The following is a 14,851-nucleotide window of genomic DNA, read 5'->3' as shown; positions in this document are numbered from 1 at the left end:
TCAGCAGCAGAGCGGCTCCACAGGTACCTCAGCGCCGGGACGGGCTCGGGGCAGTCTGTCTTCACCGCTCCCTCAGATGGTCAACAGAAATGTCGAAAATGCTTAATGATGGCAGCCCTCTAATTAAGGGACAGCTGTCTAGGCCTAGAACTAATTTTAAACAAAAGAACTGCCTAATTATCACACACGACTTTACAAATGAGCTCACTTAAATAGAAAAGAATTTGAGTGGTTTGAAGGCAAAAACTGTTTACAGAAATCGGTAGAACAGATACCAGCAGACCCAGACTGCCAGTCCTCTGCTGTAACCTCTTTGGTGTGATATATTCATTTTGTGCCTTTCAAAACCTGCTTCTCTCTGTGACCAAAAGAGATTCAGGAGAAAAAGGGGGAGTCACTCGGGGATTTTTGACACGCCTGGCCTTGAGGACTGAGACCACAGAGGTTATGGCAGCCACCTTCCAGACCCTGAGGGCACAGAAAAAGAAGGCTGATTTAACTTGCGAAGCTAATAAGAGCAAAGAGACGTGTTAGGGTAAAGATCACACTGTTGTATGCAGAAACGCTGGTATGGATTTTTAAAGCCAGTGAGAAATTTTCTACGCAAAGTCCCATTAAAGCAAATGGAAATGAACATCCAATTCTATACACATCTTTAGAAAGACTCAGCTCTTTAACTTCACATGCTTCCAAACCAGGATTTATGCTCTCTAAAAACAACCAGTAACTAAAATTAGCATAAGACAGGTAGTTCATCAAACTATACAGGTAAGAATTTTAAGTTAACTACAGGTACCACTCCTTGTCCTTGAAGGTATTGAACAAATCCGCTGGACACCACTTCTTAGGTTTTCTGGTCTGTATCACAGTCTACTCTAGTCACATTCATTGCTAAATATTTATAAATGCTAGAGGACTGAGTTGCTACCACTTAAAGAGTTACTGTATATTTATGGAGGTATGTGTACACAGGGTTTTGCTACAGAAAACAGGAGACAGAAACATAAAGCTTTAATAAAAGTGGTTTAGCTGACATTTGCAAAGGCAGAGTACACACACAAGCAGTCACTGCAACTCAGCTGACACAGGGTAACTCATTAAGCACCAGTAATCCAAATTTGTGGGAGCCCTTGGTTTTCCAGAACTGTCCTCTCACTTAAGACATCTCACGGCTGGATTACCAGGTTTGAGCTTTTGATTTTCAGCCACAAACGCACAAACTGTACAGATATTATCTGAAGCTCGATACATACATTTCCCAAACAGGCACTTTATAAGGAGGCTCAGAAGTCAGATACTCACTGATCTGGTTGGTAGATGCGCTATAAAAAGCATTTACAGTAGTTGGGCTTGTAAACCACCTGTAGTAAGAGCAAAAGAGAGCGGCTGTCAGTACGCTTACACATCTTTATGAATAGAATGAGCAAAGACAAAAAGTGAACGCAGTGGAAGGAAGCACAAATGTTAAAGACCTAGGATACATTAAATATTTCTCCATTTCAACACATGCTGCCTACGCTTTCCAGAACACTGAAATCTGTTGTTTAACAGCTTTATTTTAAGTGCATACAGTCAACGAATGTTCAGCAGGAGCGATTGTTAAGGTTTCTGTTAGCTCATCTCTTTTATTTCTAAGTGACCGTTGTGCTCGTGAGGTCTGTTGTGCTGACAAAGTGAAGTTCACCCCACAGAGGCTGCAGCACTGACATAGCTGTGAAAACTCTCTTAGGTGTCTTTCAACCACGTGTGGAGAAAATCCCTCTTGAAATGAGAGGAGAGCATTTTGAAACGAGTGAAGTGGCTTCAGATGCTCTGCTGAACGACTACTTGAACAACTAGGATGATGCCAGCAACATGGGCAGGTGCTTTCTGGGAACCTAAATTCAAAATAAACAGCTTCACATTCTGTAGCCTACACAATGAACGTGGCCATCAGTGTGCTCATAAACAAACAGACCTCTTGCAAGGCAAAACAAATTTAAAAAGGAATATTAGTATTTCTTCTCATAGTTAGATTTCTCATACATACTGGAGGGAAACCTAGATTTGAATAGCAAATAGGATTTATGAATCTCCTTAGCCTAAGCTCATCTATATTGGCAGTGGTTTCACCCATGTGCGTGGAAAATCTCCACTGGCTTCAGCAAGATCCAAATCCCCTCTGATGAAACTCTGAGTTCAGCAAGTCCAAGTTTTCACTTTATGATTTTATAAGGAAGAACAGAGATAAAAGAAAAGTAATAAAGATGATGAAAATTAGTATTTAATTCATAATAAATTAGAAGCAACTCTAGTAAATGTCCAAACAGGAACATCCTGATGTCTTTAGCAATGCATCACTCAGAAATTTTGTAAAGCCAAATGAACGCAATGCAATTGCTTTGGAAAATTTCTTTCAAAGAGGAGAGACGGGAGCTGCAAAACAAAGAGTAAGACAAAGGAAGATCTATCAGAACATGGAAAATGTGTGATGCGTGTCAGTGACGTTCGCATACACTATCTGTGCTTTAAAATAGCACCATCAAATGAATGAGTTATCTGCAGATCCTGACTGTTTTTCTGGCGACTGATGTCCTCACATAAACCATGCAACAAAGGGGAGAGTTTTCGAATGGCAGCGTTCTGTCTTTTATCAATAAATTTATCTGCTTCTCTCATCTTCAAAGCTGAGCAGCTTATTCTACAATGCAGCAATTAGAAAAACTAACCAAGGAAAGCACAGGGTGATGTCATGTAAATATCTTCGCCATCCATTGCACTATGGGCTCTAATTGCCATAGATAACTCTGCCGGGTTTGTTTACTGGGAGATTCTGAAGGGGAGGAGCAGGGGGAGGTTGCTTTCTGGTGTTTTCTGTTTCCTCTATAATAAAGAAATTAAATTTTAAAGGTAATGTAGTGAGATAATGGAAAATAGGAGAAAGAGTGCTTACAGTGAGGGGATAAAGAAAAAATTAGGGGGCTTAATTAACTACATTTCAATGTCATGTTTGTTCACAGCAGCAATCAGTCAAACTGTTTTGAAGGATGCAAGCCAGCCACTTGCTCTCCAGGCTTAGCAGTAGCTCTGGAGGACTCTGTCCCTTTTTTGACAAGGAGACGACCCACCTGAAAGGGACCCATCCGAAACACTCAAGACTTTAATTTCGATGTTACTGTAAGTTTGAACAAAGACACACAGCGTTGTGACTTCCACCTCACCCTGTTGGCTTGTTCTACTTACAGCAGCCTTTCTGTTCTCCCAAACAGCAACTTTTAAGCATGAAAAAGGCTTCCAGGACAACAAATCCTCCCTTCTCGCAAATCCTTCTTAGAGAGAGTGTCTTACAGGGCCTCTCATTTCTAGTCACAGGATCAAGGGCCTGAGACAGATAACAGCTACTTCAGAACAGACTAATGTGCTTTGCGCTTCTCCCCGTCCTCTCCGCTGCCGCAGCCAAAGGCCGTGCTTTTGTACCCGTGAGCTCCTAGACTCGTAGCTCATAGACCAGCTGCTAAGGCTCATCACAACATCCCCATCCGGAGGCGGCTTCTTCCCTCACCACCTCCCACCGCAATAACAGCGCCCGTCCCGTTTCCTGAGCTCAGGCTGAGCCAAAGACGGAGAGCAGCCTCGATTTCCTCCCTGTAAAACTGAACTGAGCTACTTCCAAGTCGCTCTTTCATAATGAGCCCTCAAGAATGACCCCATATGGCGTTTGTTACGTTTTTAAGCAGCTAGGAAGAGGAGACTTAGCAGCTGTACCGAGGAGTCAGGAAGAACAAGAGTTCTCTAGTGACAATCAGAGTATACTGCCGAATTTCATACTTGATGTTCAGACACTCGGCAAGGAGCATATTTACACTCCAGCATTTTGTTGTACCGTTCTGAGCCACTCGCAGAAAGATTTAGGAAGCATTTTCCTCAAAAGAGCAGAAATAACCGAGACTGCTTCCATTCAGACTAGCAGAACTTCACCTCTCATATGTCATCCTCTTTCAGTAAGCTCCTGGAAATGACTGAACCTTCAGTGACAGACCTTAACTAATAACACATCAAATTACTATATGAAGGTCTGTAATAAATAGCTGTTGCTGATAAATTTTAAGGCAAAGCAAAATTTGAAATAGGTGTCATTCCTGTTTGAAGTCAGGTTGCCTGGGCATTTGCTCTAGGTCTGGTTAGAATTTCAGTGCATTTGATCTGTTAGCAGAAGGATAGAAAAAAAAAAAAAAAAAGACAGGCATAACAAACTCTAAGCTCTTACTAATTACAAACTAAATAAATAAAAAAAAAATCCAGAATTGTTTACACTGTTTCCATTTGCTATTAGCATGTGGAAAAGGGACGGCTTTGAATGATGTCCTGTAACATTACCTACCAACCCCTGCAGCAGCCAAAACCCAATGCTGCAGACTTGACACTTGTATGTTTGAGATGTCCCTTGTAGAAATAAAATCTGAAACCTGCACTGAGATGGCAAGTGGGGCAGACACTCTCTTAGGTCTGTGTTTCTTTAGGCTACAGTTTTCTCCATGATATCTTCCTTTCTGAGTTAAGAGTATAGTGTGCTGCATTGCCAGTCATGAAGAGGGGCGACTGGAACATTCGCAATACAGGGAAAACTTATGAATTAATTTAATTCTCTGTAAAGCACAAACTGAATTTGCAATTTGTTCTCTCAACTTTTTGAGTTAGAAGAAATCACTCAGGTGGAGCAGAATTTGGTGTTCAACATTGCAAGTAAGAACTTAAAAAAAAAAACATATAAGAAAATGAACTTGTGAATGTAAAACGCACTTAAGCTGGTTAGAAGTGAAAGGCTGTACAAACCTGCTAATGAAGCTGGAATCTGGAAAATCTCTTCCCAAGAAAGGACTATAAAGAAAAACTTCTAAGAGGAGGCAATCTTCAAGGTGACTTTCCAAAGAGTATTTCCTATTCTCATTGTTAGTCCGTTTTATACATTTTCTCGTGTAGAAAACAGAGGATTAGCCTCCCAGGTCAGGCTGCCATCTGTGTCCCCTGGGGCTGGGCAAGAAATTGGGACGGTAAGGCTGTGCCCAGCCCCCAGTGCCACATCGCTGCTTAAAACGAGTTTCAAAGACCAGGAGAAGGCTCCAGGAGGCTCCTTCCCAGCCTCTCCTCTCCAGGACAGGTCCACCCACAGGATTTCTGAGCTCTCCAGCAGCGTCTCTCCAACAAACCACAGCCTGCCCGGTGTCTTTCACAGCTGCTTTTCCCTGTTTGCAGAAGGAGTTTTTACACTGTCCTTAATGGCATCCAACCTCTCAGAGCTGCCCTCCCTTGCGGCAAACCAAAAGCCAGGGCTTATGAACAACAGTGTGTGGTCAAGAAACTGTAATAGGTCCTGGAGGAGACCCGGGAATCTTCTCGTAGTACATCTCCTCTGCATCCTCTTATAGGGATACTAGACGCCTGCATCTCCAGCACTGAGAGTTGAGCGAAAAGTGAAGAGAGATTTGCCCAGGTCTAAAAATCTTAGAGGAGGTCTCCTGATTTCGAAGGAGAAAGATTAATAATAATGAAGTGGTACGCCCAAGAAGTCCTCTGGTGCCTTGCTACTTGCAAGTGTGATATCAGGGTTAAGAAGGATAGATTCAATCACTGTTAAAAAGTTGCGGGCGTGTGTTTATGTGTACATACACATATGTATGCATATTTGTATGTATGAATGTATATGACTCTGTGGATGAATAAGCAAACGCCACTAAAACCCTGATTCTCCTTTATCTCTCCCTTCCACATGGCTATCACTTCCCCACACGCTGCCTTTCGCCTCCCTCTGCCCTAGTCATCTCTCACCTGGGTTATTATAATTGTCTTCACGCCTGGTCCCCTTCCTCCCACGCTCACCCTCCCAGCCCCACCTTCTCCATCCAGCCCCCTCGATCCCACCCGCGCCGTTTCGTGCACCACGCTCCTCAGCTCCTGCCACAAATCCCTCGCGTACGTCTCCCTCCTGACACCCGAGCACTTCTTCTCGGTCGATAGAGCCAGCTGTGAAGACGACAGCCATCTCCCCAGCCAGCTGTTAGGATTGCAGCTGGCATCCAAAGCGGGTGCTGAGGACAGCAAGTTGGGGTGAAGACACCCCAACGCCTTGTCACATCCTCTGGGTACCAGTTGGGTACATCCCCTCGTCTTGGCACCAGCTGGGCCGGGTACCTCTCCCCATCCATGCCCTGAGCAATGCCTGACTCGCTCCGTGCTCCTTTTTCCCGTAAGGCAGATAACTGCTACAGAGGGAGGGACCAGAAGAGAGGACAAAGATCTTGATAACTACTCCTGCTTTGGGGGACTTTTTTCCTCTTTTTAGACTTCAAAACTGTTGAATTTCCCAAATAACTTATTTCCCCTTCGATATCCATGTTCCCCCTTGCTTTATCAAACTCCTTTGTCAAACTTCCAGCTCCTCTGTCTGTGCCCTGCTGGTGTTTCCCTGGTGCTTTGAGTAAGCCATTATTTTGATTTTCTGTTCAGTTAACTACGCTGAGGAAAGTGAGTCCAGTTTGAAATAATATTGCTGAAAAATCTGCACTGTCTGCTAAATGAATATAGCATTTTACCTTTTGGAGGTAATTTTACGAGCTAGTAACCTATCTCCTTAAACACTCATTTTCTTATTTATCTTTTTCAGTCCACAACTTGGACCATCTTATAATGTCTATCTCTAAATATAAATGCTATGCTAAAAGCTACCGAACTAGGGAAAAGAAGAAATGAAGCAAACAGAAACAAAACCCCAAGAGTAATTCTCTACTAACACAGTGCCAAGCTTCAGTGTAGACCAAAGATCTGTGGACTTCTATGAAATATAAAAGCTTAAAGAAACAAAAACAGAAAAAGAAAAGAAAGAAAAAAGAGAAGTAAAAGCATCAGAAAGCAGTAGAGTCCAATAGTTAAAATGTGGCAAGCGCAGATATTTTTTAAGGCCAGATTTGACATGCCTCAGACTGGTGGGTGGGCGTTAATGGTTATTTACAATAAATTAAATTTATTGTAAATAAATTATTAATTTGTAAAATAAAAAAAAAAATTACTGGAGGTGGCAATGACTCTCTGTGCCTTGGTACCCCTCAGCAGACACAGCAAAAGCGGACAGCGTGACACTGCTTTCAGAGCCCTTCTCCATCACCAAGCAGGTGCAAAGGCAGAATAATCTCCCAGTGGTAATCCGGGGGGATTACCCCCAGCCCCGCAGAAGGCAGAGCATATCGCTGTGCTGGCAAAGGTGAGAGACCCAAAATCAAACCGGGATCCTCCGGGCCAGGGTGTGCCTCACGGGATGACAAGAAAAGCAAGACAAAGGTGATGAGGGGGCTGCTGTTAACTGCTCCTTGAAATAAGGTGGTAAAGGCAAGCATGAGAAAGTGTTCCACCTTGTAGTGGGCAATTGGGTAAAAACTTCATTTTTTTAAGCATGCCCATGCGACAGTTCTCAGGCCACAGCCCTTGAAGTGTACAGACAGTATTACCTGCCGATTAATTTCCTTACAGGGGCGATTTTCCCGTCGTGCCAAGAACCTACGTGCTCTGCGTTAGTGCTGCCCCGATGCTGGAGATGAGGAGGAGGCTGCTAATCACCATTGCTATGGAGAGGCAAGCGTTATTTCCCTGCTCGCATGGAAGCTGTTGGTCTGAAGAGAACACGCTGTCGCGATCTAGCCCTGGCAGCCAGGGCTGCGGGAAAGCCCGTAAAAACATCCCCTGAGATTAACCATCGCAATGTCAGAGAAAGGTGGGACAGGAAGGTAAAATTCACAATTAAAATTAAGCTATAAACAACCCCTCGAAAATATGGGGCCAAATCACAACACTCCAGTGAGGAAGAGCCTGTGCTTGTCCTGCCGACAGCCTCTACCTGCCCCACGGGCAGCACAGAGCTACCCCCGAAACAAGGTACGGTGCCGCTTGAGTAGGAATTTCTGGAGCCCTAAGGAAATACCATCACAGGAGCCAAGCAGCAGCACTGATTTCAAAGTCACTGCGAAGAAGGAGTCATTTTTAAGTAGCATGATTAGGCTAATTAAGTTCTGTTTAGGTTTTAATTTGCATTTTAAGGATTTGATTACCCACCAGTAAGAAAAGAGACTGATTCTCTCATGTATTTTATGACAGTATGTGACACAATCTGCACTCTCGTGTTTACAAATTAATAAAAATAATCTATGTAAATTAAATTATGTTTTATTCCATATCATTGCTATCAACGGCAGGTAACTAACAATGCTGATTGCTATTACTAATAATAACATTATCTCTTACTAATGGTTCCATTCTTAGAAAAATTATTTCATAAATCCCTGCCGTACCATTCCAAATTCTAACTGTGACCAAGAGACATAATCCATTTTTAATTGCGATTCAATTACCCCTTTTTTCATTAAACTAAGTTTAAGCTGCAAGCATATGACTACTGTGCATTAGAACAGGGATACCTAGCACTTACAAAAAAAATATCCGCAGGAGTTTCTGAATAAATGGGGGGTTTGCCCATAGGCTTTTTGTATCATAATACATAGCTGTGTATATAATTCTATTAAAACATAAATTGTATAAAGTAAATAATAGAAATTAAAATATTCTTAGAACATTGTGCGTGTTTCCCTTTGGTCTACTCACTCTGTTTTTGGAACTTCTTTTCTAAGCCAGTAGAAATCAGACTGGGCTGTGTATTTGCGAGTTTGCAACACGTTCCCAAAATAGTCACTTTCTGTAAACTTCAGCTGTACGGACAAAGCACAGATATTTTTAAAGCATGTCCAAGGAAACAGAAGATGACATAAAACAATCAGAACTTTTATTTTAACAAGATAACCACCTAATTTCTTAGCCATTATCAAAGCAAGTAAAATTTTCACACTTGGTAGGAAGAACAAGTATTTTGTGAGCTTAGTTAAAAAACAGTGGCTGGACAGATCTACGCAAGGGACTGGAACGTGGGAAAAGCTCTTCCCTGCACAGAGAGGAGCTGAGGAAATCTGAAGTACCCAGGGAAGAATTGCAGACTGCACGTTCCTATGGCTGTGATTAAGACAGCCTCTTTTCCAGAAGGAAATAGGTCTACTTTTATTTTTAGAAGTGCATTTCAAAACCACTTTCAAAAACATAACAAAGCCCTCCCTTTTCAGTTTGTTTTGCATTTTATTACAAATACTTCATGCTATGTGCCCTACAAGGGTTCTGCTGCTGCTTTCTTACTGTTTCTCACATTAAATGTTTACAGACATAGGGCTCCACGCTTCCATAAGCCTCCAAATCTAACAGCAACTAACCATGCAAAAAAAAGTTAATGTTTTATAACTCCAGATGATATCCCTGTCGCCAGTTTCAAGCAATCCTAAGACTTGTGAGGGAGTTGCACTTCAGACGTAAACTACGGTTTTGCAACTGTGATTAGCAAACATTTTTCTCTAGACATTGCAACTTATCTGGACAAATAATTCCATATGCTGAGTGATAAAGTTGGTTACATCCTCCATTTCATTACACTGCCTTCACAGCACCATCGCGTCCTACTCGTTCCAGGAACAAGGACTAGGCCGGCAGAGTTGGTTCTTCAAAGTTTTCCCAAGAAATTAAGCATATGTTTAGTGTTTGTTCATGTTCCCTGGCAAAGATGACTATCACTCTTGTATTTTACCGGTTCAGGATTGAATTTGTGGTTGTACTTTGCCTGTGCTGTGACTTTCAGTAATACAATTCATCACATGCATGCCACCCTTTGGAAAATGGTAAAATCTATTATTCTTCATCATCTGCCTTCCTGCCTTAGTTAGGCTGAACAGATACTGGGTCAGGAAGGCGTCCCCCCCCAGTATCCTTGTCCAGCAGCCGGCACAGTAGGCCTATACATTGGTTATACATGATTATAAGCAACAATCATAAATAAAATTCATAGCCTGGAGAGATGAGGAGAGCCTATATAGGGCATCATAAATTGTGATATTCTGAGGAAAAACGCATTCGTATTTTTGAAGACCATTACCTTGAGGAGAAATGCTTTTGTTTTGTTTCATTTTTATAACTAAATGCAATGACAGTGTATGTTTAACCTTTAAAATCCTTAATAGCAGGAAGGTTCTTGGCACCCAGGAATATTTTACTCCCAGCAGGCCTCATGGTCATCTCGCTTAGCCACACCGGCATTGACAATTTAGACATGAGAGCTAGCATACTTAATTCAACATCTAAAAATAACCAGGCAAGCAGAACTCCAGATGCGTGCCAAACAAAAGAGGAGCTTTGATTTTAGACAGCAGCGAAACAGAGCAAAGAATGGCTGCAATATGTAAAAGAAGAAAGCTGCAAGTCTGACACTTACTGTTTTGATGTCTTCATTAATATATGTGTCATTCATTACAAACTGAGGGTAACCCACTTTTGCCATAACTGCTTTTGCCTTTGAAAAAAGAAAAAAAGAAAAAAGCGTTGGCAGATATAACCATTTCTCAGTGTGTGGCTTCCCCCCCCCGCCCATTTTATTTCCACTTTTTGCCATTATGCCTCTCTGAAGGCATCCTGATTTAACTTCAAACCAACTTGCCTACAAGGTAAACTCGGTGCCGCAAATGAGCTTCGCATCACGACGTGAGGGTCCACTTTCTGTTGTCAGATTATCACAGTGGGTCTGTTGTTGCCTGCAGAGCTTTTGCAGACTTACAGCAATGTGTTTGAGTGCAAAATCTTAACAGCTGATTTCTCCTACCTTTTTTTTGTGTTAATCAGATGGTCAAATGCCTGGTTTTACAGTGTTTTCCAAAAGACCCCAGAAAACGGCCCGTTTCGCAATAGCACAGTAGCTGGTACACATCCAACTATTACAATGGATTTGACACATGGATATGGAAGAATCTGGGTCCCAGCAAGTGCAGACTGACTGGTGTGCCTCCACTGAGGGTCACTTCCATTTATACCTAAGGATGGGTGCACACTTTTCTGAAGGACACTGTACTTTCCTAAAACCGCAGGGCTAATCTTTGTTCCGTTCTCCACTTTCACCCCTCTACTTTGCAATCTTTGCCCTCTCCCTAATGTCAGTAAAGGTGTTAAAATAAGATGCTTCACTTTTTGTTAACTTTGGGGTTTTCCCTCTTTCATTCATGACTTGGTCCCAGTGTTTATGCACAATCTGTGTAAACACTCTTGTGTGAAGTGATAGTAGCTGTAGATGAGTATTCCCATTTGGTAAATCATGCTCTAAGTATATAAACAGCCTTAATAATGTCCTCATAAAAACACAAGCAGGCCATCCAGCATCTCCGTGGAAACAACACGTTTCCAGAAGAAAAGCAGAAGGATACAAATGGATAAGTGGCATACCAAGAAGTGAAATATGACAAGTCCATAGAATAAATTAAAGCCATAGTGGACTAGGGTAGCACAAAGCTTTCACTTTGTATATTTTCAGAATGCTGAACATAATTTCTCCTTAAGCCTTTGGAATTCCCTCCACCCCTCAAAAAACGCTTTTCTGGAAATTTGGTCTTCAAACTCGGATGTCTAAACTCAAATGAATATTGCAAGATATGAAGTGCAATAAATGGATTGGCCTTGAAACCAACTGCAGCCATACCAACCCTGCATTCTGCTCTCTGCGAGCAGAGCCGGGACCTCTCTGGGGTCCACTGACCTCGATTTCCCTCTTGCTGCAGCGGGTGACTGTTCAAGGGAAGATTCCACCTCCTCCCCAATGAAATCCTGGCCCCCTTCTCCCCCTCCACAGTGTCTCAATACAACAGGGCCTCCTATAACAGTAAGAATTAGAAACATCTGTTCCACGACTGTAAGAAGGAAGCTGATGGAGGACTGCCTCCATTTAACCAAAATTATTTTGTCTGCTCTTCCACTTTTCAAGAAGAAAGGCCTCTTTGCTTCTTCAAATTCCTTCCATTTCTCAATCTCATTTCCAACCTAAAGTCATAATCCTCCATTTGTGACATCACACTTAATTGTGTTTGAGATAATTAAGATGTCACAAACAGAAGATTACAACTTCAGGTAGGAAATTAGCAGCAGGAGCAGATGATCTCTTAAGCAAGAAAGATCCTATTGTCATGCAAATATACCTAGTGATAAAAAAAAAAAAAAAAAAATCAATGGAAGACAAATGCTGAAGAGGAAATATGAAATGAGCCAAATTAACTCTCAGCAGAATTTCTTCTCAGTTTTCCAGAAGGTAGAGCAGCCTTTCAAGATATTTTAAATGCCTGGAGGGGGACAAAAAGCGGTGGGGGGGAGCACAATTCATCTGCAAGTTTGTATATAATCAAGAGCATCTATGTTTTTTCCTGGTGGTGTTGTCAGGTCCAGCTAACTGAACTTTGCAAGGAACTGGAAAATTTTCTTTTCCATTCCCAGTGTTTTAATCCTAGTTGAAACTAGTCTAAAGAAAGCAAAGAGCAAAACTCACCAGTTTTAGTTTCTACTATGTCAGCTGCTTAAACAAGTTCAGTGATTCTCAAATGTTCTGCACGTGTTCCAGAGTACCCATCTGAATCACTTACAATAGCCTCTGTGTTGGATCTACTTAACTGAGCCCCTGAGCATTTTGATTAAAGAGATTTAATTTAAAAACTAACTTATATGATGAAGAGTAAACCCTTTAAGAACAATTTATAGTGCAACCTGCAAAAAATCAAGTGGCTTTTAAAGAAAAAGTAAGGATTAACTGTGTCAGTACAACATCATTTCACTAATGATTTAGCCAGTACAACGTTGATCAAAAATTGTTGATCTTGTTTTGGCACATAAAAGAACATTTTTGGGTTTGAGCTATATTATATCCTTTAAAAACACTCTTAATTTCTAGACTGTCTTCCAAATAAAAGCAACCAAATTCACGCCTCATTGGCTGTAAACGCAGAGAACTATGAAGCCAGCCTAGATCTAGCAGCACTTTGCTGAAAGAAGCAGAGATGGGCCCTGCCCTCAAACCCATGGCGCTAGTTGTCTGGTTGTGACCACGGTATGTCCATCTCCACTTCACCGCATGGACATTCTGGGGTCTTTGTGGAATATCTGCCACATCCACCTCAGTCTCTTCTTCCAGAGGAGCCCACTGAGAGCAGCGGCTTGGAACTGCCAGGGTTTGGCCCTATTAGACCCCACTCCTTAACTGAACATCTCTAAGGGTGAGGATGATTCCTCCAGGCTCCTTGATAGCAGGTTTAACATAGGCTACCAAATATCATAGATAATCATATAATATCATAAATAATCATATGATTAATATTTAACATTAATTTTTTATTTTAGTGACACTTAAACTCTTGTCATGGCCCTGCCGCATGAGCAAAGAAGACTGAGCAAATAAGACAGACAACTATATACTACTCTGTAATGACTAAACTCAAAGGTAGACCTTACTAGCACTGTAATTCTGATGCCTTCTTAAATGTTCCACCAGTCACATAGGATAACAAAAATTCAGAAAAGCACACACATTGTTACTACACCACCAAGTTACTTTGCTATTAGGAAATGTAAGTACATGTTTAAACCCCATTACAAAGCTTCTAGACTAGCTAAAATGACCAATGAACAACATCCTTTAGGAGCCTTTTTGAGAACATCTAGAGCAAGAGCTGATGGAGAGCAAACAGGTACAAGGTTGCCACATGCAATCCACGCCTCGCTATACAGGTTCTCCCAGAAAAGGGATGTGTCTCAAACTGGTTCTAATGGTGTCTATAAGTTCCCTGATGCCGCCAGTGAAGGACACGTGGCTCGGTTTCCTACAGCCAAAGCAAAACCCGTGAGCGGACATCAGAAGCCCTCGCAAGTCCCTGGGAGTCCCTCCAGCTGGGATTCCTCCCAGGGGCTCTGCAGCAGGTCCAAGCCTGTCCAGCTGAGCCCAGCACACAGCCCAGCTTATTTACACAACAGGCAAGTTAGAAAGCAGGTTTCTGAATTTCCGTTTTGGAATTCTCTTGCTTCCTCGGCTTTCTTTTCTGTTCACTTGAGTAATATTTAACAGCAGTTTGAAGACTCCTTATTCATACAGCACAGGAAAGTGGAAAACTCTTCTGTGACTGGTTTGCTCTTTGATAATGAAGTCAGTATTTTCCCCTTGATAAGATTAAAAGTATGTTTAAGAGACCAGCCTTCCAGGAGGCATGCACACACATACGGAGAAAGCAAATTAAATGTGACAAATGTACAGGAACCAGCCATGTGGTAATTGCACATGAATCCGCGGTAAACGCACCATGCACAACTTCTTATGGTTTAAAAGCTCATCTAATTCCTTTCTCTAATTTGCATATTAAATAACCACGCACACAGGAAGAAAAGGGGCAACGGGGTATTTCCCCCAGCTATCGTTATGTACTCAGCCTACCTTAGGCTGTTCGGTAAATTAAGAAAAGTCATCACCGCAGGCTCCCTCTCCTGCCACTGAAAACAAGAGGCTCTCGTAGGGGGTGACGCAGAGAAGCAGCAGGCTTTAGAGTAAATCGTGATAACTGTTTTCTATCCCAGCAGGCTCTGAGGCAGAGGACCCGGGCTGGGACTACTCCCGCCGCCACCAGTTACGCATGGAAGTTTCCCCACTGACTTCAACACAGTCGGGATTTTATCATTGGTGTCTCTTTCTGTCATGATGAGAGCGTTGTAAGTTAGTTTACTACAGAGACAAAATAATAAACGACCTTTCACTCTTGACTTAACAACTTGCCAACGTGGGAACGTGCACACACGTTTCAATGCTACAAAGCATCCCAGTTTCCAGTCTAGTCAAATTCTCACTTGACAACCAAACTTGGCACATGAACCTTCTGAGAGCCTTTTTTGCCCATCAGAGTACGCTTTGGATATTTCGTAGGCCTGCTAGCAACACCAAGTACCG

The 14,851-nt window shown here is 42.2% G+C and overlaps 1 protein-coding gene across 1 annotated transcript in view; it reads right to left on the bottom strand.

Moving 5' to 3' along the window:
* PHEX (phosphate regulating endopeptidase X-linked) overlaps window positions 1–14,851 on the bottom strand; it is a 100,487-nt gene that overhangs the window by 27,119 nt on the left and 58,517 nt on the right. The window contains exons 13-15 of the mRNA XM_069784848.1: window positions 10,328–10,405; window positions 8,626–8,729; window positions 1,303–1,361 (exon numbers count right to left, since the gene is read on the bottom strand). Of these exons, the coding sequence (XP_069640949.1) occupies window positions 1,303–1,361; window positions 8,626–8,729; window positions 10,328–10,405 (241 nt within the window). The remainder of the gene's footprint in view (window positions 1–1,302; window positions 1,362–8,625; window positions 8,730–10,327; window positions 10,406–14,851) is intronic.

Source organism: Haliaeetus albicilla, chromosome 6 (assembly GCF_947461875.1).
Source record: "Haliaeetus albicilla chromosome 6, bHalAlb1.1, whole genome shotgun sequence".
Classification (NCBI taxonomy): Eukaryota; Metazoa; Chordata; class Aves; order Accipitriformes; family Accipitridae; genus Haliaeetus; species Haliaeetus albicilla.
This window is presented reverse-complemented; position numbering and strand designations above follow the sequence as displayed.